Source organism: Carlito syrichta, unplaced genomic scaffold, assembly GCF_000164805.1.
Source record: "Carlito syrichta isolate Samal-C Ts95f unplaced genomic scaffold, Tarsius_syrichta-2.0.1 Scaffold313443, whole genome shotgun sequence".
Classification (NCBI taxonomy): Eukaryota; Metazoa; Chordata; class Mammalia; order Primates; family Tarsiidae; genus Carlito; species Carlito syrichta.
Genome location: NW_007257539.1, coordinates 336,983 through 350,040, shown reverse-complemented (window position 1 = coordinate 350,040; position 13,058 = coordinate 336,983). Strand labels below are relative to the sequence as shown.

General features: G+C 40.1%; 1 protein-coding gene across 1 annotated transcript; it reads left to right on the top strand.

Annotated features, from left to right (window-relative positions):
• The first annotated feature begins 1,456 nt into the window (after positions 1-1,456).
• On the top strand, positions 1,457-11,775 carry CHAC2 (ChaC cation transport regulator homolog 2). The gene is made up of 3 exons (XM_008070481.1): positions 1,457-1,699; positions 8,108-8,143; positions 10,868-11,775. The coding sequence occupies exons 1-3, from the start codon at positions 1,565-1,567 to the stop codon at positions 11,249-11,251; spliced, it is 555 nt and encodes a 184-aa protein (XP_008068672.1). The 5' UTR covers positions 1,457-1,564; the 3' UTR covers positions 11,252-11,775.
• The last annotated feature ends 1,283 nt before the right edge of the window (positions 11,776-13,058 follow it).

Sequence of the window (13,058 nt, the reverse complement as noted above, 5' to 3'; positions counted from 1 at the left end):
TGCCAAAATGCTATTTACTGGATCTAGATGAAAGGTATATGAATGATCATTATATTCTTTCTTCTAATTTTTGAGCATGTTCGAGGTTTTCAAAAAAGTGAGGGAGATTAACCCCCAAGCAATATAAAACTACAACTTGGATAACATATAAAAATATCTGGTTATTCTTAAACTAAGTTTTTCCTTATAGCGGCTTCCTGCTGATTTCTTTCTTTCTTTCTTTCTTTCTTTCTTTCTTTCTTTCTTTCTTTCTTTCTTTCTTTCCTTCTATCTATCTATCTATCTATCTATCTATCTATCTATCTATCTATCTATCTGATCTATCTATCTATGTCGGAGTCTCACTCTGACGTCCAAGCTGGAATGCAGTGGCACACTCCACAGCTTCGACCTGCTGGGTTCAGGTGATTCTTCCACCTCAGCCTTCCAAGTAACTGGAACTACAGGCACAAGCCGCCCCGCCCGGCTAGTGATTTCTTAAGAGCACGAATTATAATTTTCTTTGAACCTGATTGTTTTAGCATCCAAGACTATGAAACAGAAATCCTCAAGAAAGAACAAGCATTTAGTAAGGCTTCTGTTTCCACATTAAAAAAAAAAAATAGCCATGATAGTCCATAAGCTTCTTAAAGACTATTTCAGAGCAATAGCTCTAACCAACATGTCTTAAAAAAATTTTTAGGATCCTTGACCCTTGGAGGAACTCATGAAAGTTATAGTTTCTCCCCCAGAAAATGTACATAATCCCAATTTTCATACAATTTCAGCAGGTTTTCCAGCCCCTTTCCAAAACCTTTGCATGAGTTCTCAAGTTAAGAACCTCTGCCTGCTTTTTTCTGAGTGAGCTAATTCTGTGGTTGTTTCGCACTTAAAATGTAAATGCGTAGACAATTTCCATTGATATAACAGCTTCTCTTTCACAGATGTAAACCTCTGTTGTAAACTTTCTGCTTTTATTTGAAAGGCAAAAAGGAGTTTTTTTTGTTTGTTTGCTTGCTTGTTTGGAATATAGAATCATGCCTGGATTACGTTCCCGGCTTGCGCTCCTCTGGCCGCTCTTGTACGGGCAGAAGCCCAATTTTCAAGGCAGAACATAACGCCTTCCTGCGAGTTAACCGCTGCGCCGGGAACAGCGCCTCCGCACGTGGATAGCGCCCGGGACGATTCTTGCCCTTGCCTCCTTCCCCGCCGATAGCAAAGAAGCCCAGCTCCAACTCCAGAGCCACACGTTTCCAGTAAGGGTTGTGGGTAGCGTCGTTCTCTGCACACGCGCAGCAGAGGTGGGTTAGGGCGATTTACAGAGGCTGCAATAGAATCCACCGCTTACCAGGCAAGGTCAATGTCTCCTGACCCTCACTTAAGGAAATAAAACGCTGACTGAGGCTGAGTCGGAAACCTTCCTGGAACTACAATCCCAGTGCGCTTTGCGCCCCAGGCCGCAGCGCGGCCACCGCGCCTGCGCCCGGCAGCCGGTTAGCCGCGTCCCGGAGGCTGCAGTCCCGGCGGCACCGCGGAGACCTCGGGGGAAGGTCGACCGCCGCCGTGGCAGACGAACAGGGAAAAGATGTGGGTTTTTGGTTACGGGTCCCTCATCTGGAAGGTGGACTTCCCCTATCAGGACAAGCTCGTCGGCTACATCACAAACTACAGCAGGCGCTTCTGGCAGGGCAGCACGGACCACCGCGGGGTCCCCGGCAAGGTGAGGCGCCGGCCAGTCCCACACGTACAGCCCCTGGAGCCCCCACTCCCCAACCCAGGCCCGCCTGCGCGGGACCCACTCGCGGACGCTACCTGGGGCCGAGCACGTGGGTTGGGGGTAACACATCTGTGCATCGTCCTCGGCCACCTGCCATGTCTCTAGCCAAAGCCCGCTTAAGATGTTTGCTAGTGGCTAGTTTTTTAAGGAGGCAAGAAGCGCGGGCACAAGCTTGTGTGCCTGCACAAGGCTACCGTGCTGGCAGGGGGCCCCAGCTCTTGGCAACCTCTGCACTCCCCCCCCAAAAAAAAACCACTGGCGGGAAAATGAGTTTTCGTTTTACCACCAAGTTGAAATATTAAAATCAACTTGCAAATTCAGCTTTTAAGCAATTAAATTTGTTGGCATTTCTGCATTCTAGCAGACCTTCATTGGCTTGAGTTTAAACCTGCACGTTATTTCTAGGATTTCCTTATATCTTTCAAAGGTTTCATTTTATGATAACTAAAATCATAGAAGAACTAGTTCCCAAAATTATGTCCGGTTATTATGGAGTCACTTTCGTTGTCAGGTACTAGCAAAGCTTTTTAAAAGTTAAGGTTTTATGAATAACAGTACCAAACCCATTACTATATCCAGCGTTATTTTAATATTACTATCTCAGTGGTTCTCATAATTACAAATGTGAAATGTAAGTTCTTTGATCCATTTTTCAGTCAGTCATAGGAAGACACTAATCTCCATATATGTGTACAGAGAATTAATAGCAGATAATGCTTGAGCAAATCAGCCTTGTAAGGCTGCAAAACAGCTAACTGGCGAAGAAAACTAAGACTGTAATAACTAATAATGTGGATAACTTAGACCCTTGTTTTGATTGACTCCCTAACTTTTGGAAGAATACAAAAATTATTATTGCTTTTATGTCCTTTAAAAAAACTCTGAAGATTTATATGAGCATGATTACGGCTTTTTTAAAAAAAATTAACAGTGGCCCAAAAGCCCAATATTGAAAATGCTGGAAATCAGGTGCAGGAAGATATTAGGGTTAATTCCAAAGAAGGACCTCTAGTCATGGAAGGGGAAGAGATCAAGGCTCTCAAGTAGTTTGCACCTGCTCATAAAGAGACAGGATTAAAATCATGAAAAGAACCTGAGTTAGAAGTCATTCAATCTCAACTAGAATTGGTCAGTTGAGAACTTGGCTTTAAGGTAGACTATACTGGACTATTGGGATGCTGGACACAAAGACTTGAAAAAAGGGGGGTTAGCTTAGGGCAAATGCACATTTACTGGCCAACAGAAACACTGTGGCCAAAGTATCTCCAAGAGTGTTACAAAACAATATTTAAGACATTAAAGAACTAAGCTAAAGAAAATGCCTTTTGCATTATGAGGTTTTTGTCTTTTTTTTTTTTTTTTTTTTTGAAACAGAGTCTCATCTGTTGTTGCCCAGGCAGAAGTGCAGCGGCTTGATCATAATTCACTGTAACTTCAAACTCCTGGGCTCAAGTGATCCTCCTGCCTCTTTCTCTCCAGTAGCTAGAACTATAGGCACACGCTACCATGTCTGGCTAATTTTTATTCTATTTTCTGAAGAGACAGGGTCTCACTATGTTGCCTGAACTATAGGCACACGCCACCATGTCTGGCTAATTTTTATTCTATTTTCTGAAGAGACAGGGTCTCACTATGTTGCCTGAACTATAGGCACATGCCACCATTTCTGGCTAATTTTTATTCTATTTTCTGAAGAGACATGGTCTCACTATGTTGCCTAAGCTTTGTCTTAAATTCCTAGTGGAAGCGATCCTCCCACCTCAGCTTCTCAAAGCACTGGAATTACAAGTGTGAGCCACCATGTTTGGCCAAGCCATGAGTTTTTAGGTGAACACTTAACATTGCCATTCCAAAGAGAAATCTCTCAGCTCAGGCTCCAATTTTAATGGCCCATTACCGAGTATTTATATATGTGGTTATAACAGCATGTTTTACTTAGTCTCAACCAAAATGTATAATGTGTTATATAACACATTGAGATATGAATGCTGTCAGAACAGACTGATAAGAAACTGTCTAGTCAATTAAACAGTCCATGATTCTTTACGAGGAGAAAGGAGCTATAAAAGCCAGTATTAAATTTACTAAAATATAGGAAGGAAAAATTAGGGAGGAAAGTCTTCACTGGCCAACATTTTTACTGTTACTTTCACTTAAAGAATCCATCGTAGCAAATTAAAGTAAAATCTAAGTACTAAACATTTGCTAAGTACATATAATATTCTGTTTTTAAAAAAGGAAAGAACATGATAATTTCATTTCACATTTGTTATTAAAATGGATTACCAGCCTTACAATATCACAAACTGGCAGTTTCTCACTAAAATAAGAATTTTATTTAAATGTGAAATTTTTTTCACACATCAAATAGAATATAATTTCAAAAAAAGAAAACATTTCAATGCAAGAGACAATCATGAACATTTACTAGATCCCTAACTTTACTCATTACCCAATGAAAACATCCATTAAGGCAACTTCCAATTTCATTCAGCTTGAAAGAGCCCTTCTTCAGTTTCAATGCCAAAAAAAAAAAAAAAGGATTTAAGTGCATTTACATTGTTTCTCAATAACATTTATTTTAGAGACAAAGAGCTTAAATTTTAGGAAAAGATTTCCAAGTAAATTTATCATAGTGCCAACAGTCCATGTCTGTATCATTCATAGCAGTCACAGGATTCCATTTACTTCCTCTTAAAATGACTCCCTACATATTTGTCTTCTATCCCACCTGCCACCACCCAAGTCCCAGATTTCACTACCCTTCTTCTTCCTTTCAATAATTACCACTGAGCTGGGCACAGTGGCTGATGCTTGTAATCCCAGCACTTTGTGAGAAGATTCCAGCAGAGGTGAGAGGACTGCCTGAGCCCACGGGTTCAAGACCAAGCTGGGCAATATGGCGAGACCTCACCTCTACTATAAATCAAAAAATTATCCGGGTGTGGTAGTGCACACTTGTAGTTTTGGCTACTTGGAAGGCTGAAGTGGAAGGATCGTAGGAGCCCAGCAGGTCGATGCTCGGGTGGCCATGAGTGTGCCAATGCTCTTCAGCCTGGGTGACAGAGTGAGACTCTAACTCAAGAAACAAACAAACAAAAAACTTGGTAAGTGCTAATAATAAAAAGGAATTAAAAGTTTAGGAGAAGAAGCTGCTGAGCCCATCTGGAGAGTGAGTTAATATTTTACGGAGGACGTGGCTGGGTGATATCCCAGGCAAAAAAAGAGGGGAAGAGCACTACACACTAGGTGCCAGTAAATTAAAAGATATGTTTTTAAGAGTCAAATAATTCAGTACAGCTTGAGAGGAAAGGGGTAAAGAAATGAGGTTTGTAGTTAAGGTATGCTAAGGAATTTTGATTTTATCCTGTAAATATCACAATCCTGAAACAACTAAAGCAACAGGGTGACTGGCCCAATTTATATACCAGAAGGTTATTCTGGGCTCAAGTAGACAATAGACTAGAGAGAGGCAAAACTAGAGGCAGGCAGAAAAATCCCTAAGGTAACACTGTAGAATGAAGAGGAACCAGATTCAGAAGATACTCAAAAGACAGAGCCACCAAGAATCGATCACTAGGCTGGATGTAAAGGGAAGCAAGTAGGGTGCAGGGAGGGCAGAATACGTCACCCAGACCACAACATTTCTTATTCTGCCTCTTCCTCCTTCCACTCTAACTTTCGTACCACACACTTTACCAAACTAATCTTCCCAAAACACTTCTTTTATCATGCTGGTCACCTGCTACTCAAGTGCTGTATAGCTCCTTATTTCTTCTTTTTTTTTTTGAGTTGGAGTCTCACTCTGTCGCCCAGACTGGAGTGCTGTGGCCGCTCCCAGCCACCGCAGCCTCGACCTGCTGGGCTCCAGCGATCCTTCCGCCTCAGTCTTCCGAGTAGCTGGAATTACAGGCACACGCTACCACGCCCGGCTAATTTTTTATTTATTGTAGAGATGAGGTCTCACCAAGTTGCCCGGGTAGTTCTCGAACCCGCGGGCTCAGGCAATCCACTCACTTCGGCCTCCCAAAGCGCTGGGATTACAGGCTGAGCTACCAAGCCCGACCTATAGCTCCTTATTTCCTGTTTCTCTCAGATTTCAGTTTATTACCATTGTCCTCTAATTTCAACTCTACTCTTTGGCTTTTCAAATACAACTCTATCCTATTTCTCCAGTCATCTTTATGAATCATCTCCCCTATATGAGGACCCTGTGCTAAAGTCAGACACATGGCCTGGTATAGTCCTGCCTCTAGGACAGGACTTATGAATCCTGAGCCATGCCCTTTTGGCAGAATGGGAGACGTTCTCATCACCTAAGATGCACAACTCTTACTGCACTTAATAAATACCATTATCTTAGCCTTTAAGTATTCTTTACTTATTTCACATGTTAGTTTGTACTCCAGAATTGCAGTAAAAGCTACTGGAAGCAAGAATCAAGGTTATATCTTCTCCACAGAACGAAAAGGTATTCAAAAACTAGCTCCCAATTCACTTTGAAATTGAAAGTAATATGGCAATATCTACTTGACCCACACCACAATAGGTCTCCTAACTGTAGCACTATCTGAAGAAGAAAATAAGCCAGAAATCTAAATGTCCAAGAACACAGGAATGTTTAAATGATACATTATGCAACTATTAAAATATATGAGAAGACTAATAGAAAAATATAATTATATGAGAATTCATAATCCAAAATCCCATGTGTTCCATGATTATGAATTAATAAGAACAGATTAAAGACTGGGAGGAAATAGCAACAAAGATGGCACAAATATCTTAATTATTTTTGTATTTAGGCTCCCTATAGCCAGACATAGGGTATACATAAATAGATAAAATTGTAACTTTTACAACTCAGCATTCTCACTCATGATATTAACACATCAGTAGACACAAAGCTTCTAGCACTATGTGGAGAAATTTTATAAAGAAAAGCTTGTAGCCACTGAGGCTGCAGGAAGCTATGCACCACTGCATTTCAACCTGGGTAACAGAGGAAGACCCTGTCACTTTAAAAAGAAAAAATGGGGCCCAGCACGGTGGCCATGCCTATAATCTCAGCACTTTGGGAGACCGAGGTGAGAGGATTGCTTGAGCTCACGAGTTCGAGACCAGCCTGGGCAACTTGGCAAGACTTCATCTCTAAAATAAATCAGAAAATTAGCTGGGCGTGATAACACATGCCTGTAGTTCCAGCTACTTGGAAGGCTAAGGCAGAAGGATCACCTGAGCCCAGCAGGTCGAGACTGCAGTGGCCATGAGTGTGCCACTGCACTCCAGCCTGGGTAACAGAGTGAGACTTCAACTAAAAAAAAAAAAAATTTTTTTTTTGGCTAAATAATATCTCGTTTCAATCTCAAACTGAATGATAAAAAGTCAAGCTTCTTTCCACATAATGTTAACTGAGCTGTATTAAAACCAAAGTGGAAACATAAAATTGCCGAGAACACAGGTAGTCTAATTGTCCCATATCAGAGGAACTATATGAGTAAGCCAGTTCTAATATTAATTATTAGTAGTGAAATAGAGCAAAGTAATTGTCCCATATCAGAGGAACTATATGAATAAGCCAGTTCTAATATTAATTGTTAGTAGTGAAATAGAGCAGAGTAAAGCTCATTTATGAACTTTAAAAGGGGTGCCTACCTTAAAGCTTCTGCTGCCATATATAAAAAGGTCAGAGTGCTTCATAACTCAGAAGTGTATATCACTCATTCTCTCACATTTGAGACCTCTTAGTATACCCTGGTATCAGTTGTGCTTAAAGTATAAGCCCCAAAACAATTTTGCTGGAACCACCTGGGAAGTTACAAATGCAGATTCTCAGAAAGCTCCAGACCTATAGAATAGAAACTCTGGAGATTTGGCCTACAATGTTTTTATCAAGCCTCCAAGTAATTTTAATCTACACAAAAATTTGAAAGCCATTTCCCTATAGGAAAACACCTTGGAATAACATATTCTTTCCCCTAATAAAACTGTAACAATCTTAAGAGAAAACCAGCATTTTTATTTATAACTACTGCTTCCATTTGTCTTGCATTTTAGATGAGCCTTAGTCACTGGTGTGTTTTTGAACATATTCATTTTAAGTGAATATAATACTGTATACCTAATATATACAAACTGATGAAAAATTTTAGAAAGGCTAAGTAGCTTGGATATGGTGGACTCTTACTTAATTCACTTTAAACTTTATCATTAAAAAGGTAGCTTTAAAAACTAGTGCTTATGAGCAAACGTAGTTAAAATATTCCATAATAATAAGTTGCTAATGAATGCTTGATTATTTAATGAACTTTAATTCAGAAAAACAATTCTTTTTAACCTTTTTTAAAACAGCCTGGAAGAGTTGTGACTCTTGTTGAAGATCCTGGGGTATGGTATAATTATTCTTTTTTGTATAATCTTTGTGTGTTTAATGTTTAGATGTTTCTTAGTTTTAATCAATTAAATTTTATTAAAAATCATCTAGACAATTTGAACTACACTAGGTCTAGAATTTCTCTTTGTATTTGTGTTCTTGATCATGTTTGTCTATGGAAAATGAGACCAGTGGGAAAAGTCAGAATGCGGGATGCAAGGCGCATCTAGTCTCGTGTGTGTGTGTGTGTGTGTGTGTGTATGTATTTTAAATAGAGACAACACAGGGTCTCACTGTGTTGCCCAAGGTGGTCTCAAATTCCTGGGATCAAGTGATCATCTTGCCTCGGCCAATTGAAGTGCTGAGATCACAGGTGTGAGCCACCATGCTTGGCCTCATTTTTGTGGTTTTTAACAAGTTTGTTGACTAAGAATTTTATGAGCCCTCTTTGACATTAATGGAAATAGCCTCCAGATAGAACCATTAGAAATCAAAATGGACCCCCTGAAGCTCTCTTCACATTTGCTAGGAGTTTAATATTTTCAGCAGAAATAAAAGTCAGGAATTCTCGCTTTTCATTACCTAATTTTATCACTAGCACCTGTGTTTTCTAAGTAGGTTTGAAGCACCAGAAAACTTTTATTTAACTGACAATCTTCACTTTCTTAAAACTTTCCAGGACTGGGCGCAGTGGCTCAAGCCTGTAATCCCAGCACTCTGGGAGGCCAAGGCAAGATGATTGCCTGAGCCCAGGGGTTCAAGACCAGCTTGGGCAACTTGGCAAGACCTCATCTCTACAATAAATCAAAAAAATTAGCCAGACATGGTGGCACCCTCCTGGAGTTCCAGCTACTGGAAGGCTGAGACGGAAGGATGACCTGAGCCCAGTAGGTTGAGGCTGTGGTGGCCAGAGTGATATTCCAACTCAAAAAACAAAAAACTTTTCAGCTAGGCACAGAGGCTCACACCTGTAATTCCAGCACTTTGGGAGGCAGAGGCAAGAGGATTACCTGAGCTCAGGGGTTCAAGGCCAACCTGAGCAACATAGCGAGACCTCATTGCTACAATTAAAAAAAAAAGAAAAATCAGCTGGGCCTGGTGGCATATGCCTGTGGTTCCAGCTACTTGGAAGGTTGAGGTAGAAGGATCACCTGAGCCCAGCAGGTCAAGGCTGTGGTGGCCATGAGCGTGCCACTGCACTCCAGCCTGGGTGACAGAGTGAGACTCCAACTCAAAAAAAGAAAAAAAAAAACTGTTCAATCATTTTATTGGGGGATAGGTTCAAAATTTTATATTTAAAAATGAAAGATGTAACTTCAGAAAGGAGTTTGATATACAAAAATCAAGCAGGCTAGGTGTCGTGGCTCACACCTATAATCCCAACACTTTGGGAGGTTGAAGTAGAAGGATCAAGTGAGACCAAGAGCTCAAGACCAGCCTGAGCAACATAGTGAGATCTCATATCAACAAAAATACAAAAAGTGGCTGGGTGTGGTGGCATATGCCTGTAGTCTCAGATATTCAAGAGGCTGAGGCGGGAAGACTGCTTGACCCCAGGAGTCCAAGACCAGCTAAGACAGCATAGCAAAACCACATCTCTACAAAAATTAAAAAAAAAAAAAAATAGCTGGGTGTGGTGATGCATGCATATAGTCCCAGCCACTCAGGAGACTAAGGTAGAAGGATCGTCTGAGCCCACGAGGGCAAGGCTGCAGTGAGCCATGATTGTGCCACTGCACTCCAGCTTCGGTGACAGAATAAGACCATGACTCAAAAAAATAATTATTCAGAAACAAAATACCTTTTTATTTTATTTTTATTTTTTACTTGGAGGCTCACTCTCTCACCCAGGCTGCGGTGCAGTGGCATGGTCGACCTCCTGAGCTCAGGCAGTCTTTCTGCCTCAGCCTCTCGAGTGGCTAGGACTACAGGTGCATGCCACTATGCCCAGCTAATTTTTTTGATTTTTTGTAGAGACGAGGTCTTTCTGTGTTGCCCAGACTGATCTTGAACACCTAGGCTCACGTGATCTTCCTGTGTTGGCCTCCCCAAGTGCTGGGATTACAGACGAGAGCCACCACGCCAACATCCAATAGAAATTTTTAATGACCAAATAAAAACATGATCTTTTTTCATTTCAGCCCCATTTGTTAAAAGACCTAAGTTATTTACAATGTGTTTAATATTTTGCTGTGCTAATGATGCAAAGATATTTATTCAGAATGAAAATTTTAAATTGAGAATGTTCTTTAGTATGGTGCTCTTCTGTGCACTTTGAAGACTGTATTCTAATAGTATATAAGATATGTTGTTAGATGAAGCAAGACTGTATTCTGATAGTATATAAGATATGTTGTTAGATCACAAAATATCTTCACCTATTTTAATAAGCCTTATAGGCTTATAGGCGTGACTTATACCTGTAATCCCAGCACTTTGGGAGGCAGAGGTGAGAGAACTGCCTGAGCACAGGGGTTCGAGACCAGCCTAGGCAACGTGGCAAGATTTCATCTCTACAACAAATCAAAAAATTAGCCGGGCATGGTGGCACACCCCTGTAGTTCCAGCTACCTGGAAGGCTGAGACAAGGATGGCCTGAGCCCAGGAGGTGGAGGCTGCAGTGGCCATGAGTGTGGCACTGCACTCCAGCCAGGGCACCAGAGTGATACTCAGATTCAAAAAATAATAATAATTAGCCTTATAAATACTAAATAGTGTATTCTTTTCATTTTCAACAGGGTTGTGTATGGGGTGTTGCCTACAGACTGCCAGCAGGAAAGGAAGAAGAAGTAAAAGCATACCTTGACTTCAGAGAGAAAGGAGGCTACAGAACCACAACAGTCATTTTTTATCCAAAAGATCCCACAACAAAACCATTCAGTGTGTTGCTATATATTGGGACATGTGATAATCCTAATTATCTTGGTCCTGCACCTCTGGAAGACATTGCTGAACAAATTTTTAATGCAGTTGGTCCAAGTGGAAGAAATACAGAATATCTTTTTGAACTAGCAAATTCTATGAGGAACATTGTGCCAGAAGATGCAGATGAGCATCTATTCTCTTTGGAAAAATTGGTAAAGAAACTTTTAGAAGGAAAACAGAACCTCAATTGCATATAAAGACCTAACCATTGACTTCCAACAAACAAAGCTTTTAGTCTTCATAAAATTAACTTCAGTGCACAATGGCAGTATGATTTAGAAATGCGCTCACTTCAAGATCTTATTTTTAATGCAGTCAGGATATTATCTAAATTTATAGCTTAATCGCAAGTATCCTGAAACACTTATATTCAAAAGATTGGGATACAGTGAAATAAAAATTCAAGTTTTAATAACATAATGATTTGCTAGTTATATGATACTGAACACTTGCTCATTAGATGTGAGTTCTTTAGAAATATACACTGAAGGACTCAGTTCAGTTCTTGTCTTTAACAGTTTTATATTGTTTTAATTTTGTTTTTATAATCCTATTATTTCGTGTCTCAATACTGTTTTGAAGTTACAGAGAATTAAACCAAACATCCAATAAATAATAAGGTTATGCCTTCAACACATCCTAATTCAATTTTTTAATCATGGTTTAAAACATATAACCGTAGCTGGGCGCAATGGCTCACGCCTGTAATACCAATATTTTGGGAGGCAGAGCCCACAGGTTCAAGACCAGCCTGGGCAACCTGGTGAGGACTCATCTCTACGATAAATTAAAAAATTAGCAAGGCATAGTAGTGCATACCTGTGGTTCCAAATGCTTGGAAGGCTGAGGCGTAGGATCACCTGAGCCCAGCAGGTCCAGGCTACGGTGGCTGTTGAGTGTACTACTGCACTCCAGCCTGGGCTTAACAGTGAGACTCTGACTCAAAAATTAAACAAAAAACAATGTAAAATAACGTAACTAGAAATATACGGGAATGTAGATAAGATTTCAGCCTTGATTGTGAATTTCCTTGTTATTTAGGTATTAAATGAGACCCTTTCAAATTTAAGTCAAAAATTGGCTTTTTTTAAAATATAAAAATCTCCCTGGAATTATAATGTACTATACCTCTCTTTTTTTGAATAAATGCATTTTACTATATAGGTAGGGAAAACTCGCTAAGCTAAAGCGCACAAATTACATTATACAAATCACGTTAACTATGATGTAGTATAAATAACTTTGGGGGTATAAGTACAGTCTTGTTATATGCACAGATTCTATTTTTTTTAAAGAAGGAAGTGGCATTACCTGATTGATTGCTGTATAACTTTTTTCTTATATTGTTATTTAAACAAGAATATCCATTGTGTTTATGCTGCTACTCAAGTAGGAAACAAATACCTAAATTGTTTACTCACATAATTAGCCTTGATTCAATCTAATCAGATTACTTCTGATTATAGATGATGTCTTTCTTAATAGAGTATGTAGTCTCTCCAGAATCTTGCAACGTAAAAAAGAATTTCAGTAGGAAATCTAATGTGAAATTTATTAAAAACTCCTCCAACTCAGGCACGACTAATAATTAGTACTACAAAAGTTTTTCTTGTAAAATAAAGCTGTCCTACATGTCATTTTTATGTTTTCTTATTAACATCTTATTTAAGGCCGGGCGTGGTGACTCACACCTGTAATCCCAGCACTTTGAGAGGCTGAAGTGAGAGGATGGCCTGAGCCCACAGGTTCAAGACCAGTCTGGGCAACTTGGCGAGACCTCATCTCTACAATAAATTAAGAAAAACCAGTCGCGCGTGGTGGCACATGCATGTAGCTCCAGCTACTTAGAAGGCTGAGACGGAAGGATCGCCTGAGCCCAGCAGGTCGAGGCTGCGGTGGCTGTGAGCATGCCACTGCCCTCCAGCCTGGGTGTCAGAGTGAGACTCCAACTCAAAAAAAAAAAAAAAAAAATCTTATCTAGTAATTTACTTACCTTAGGTGACT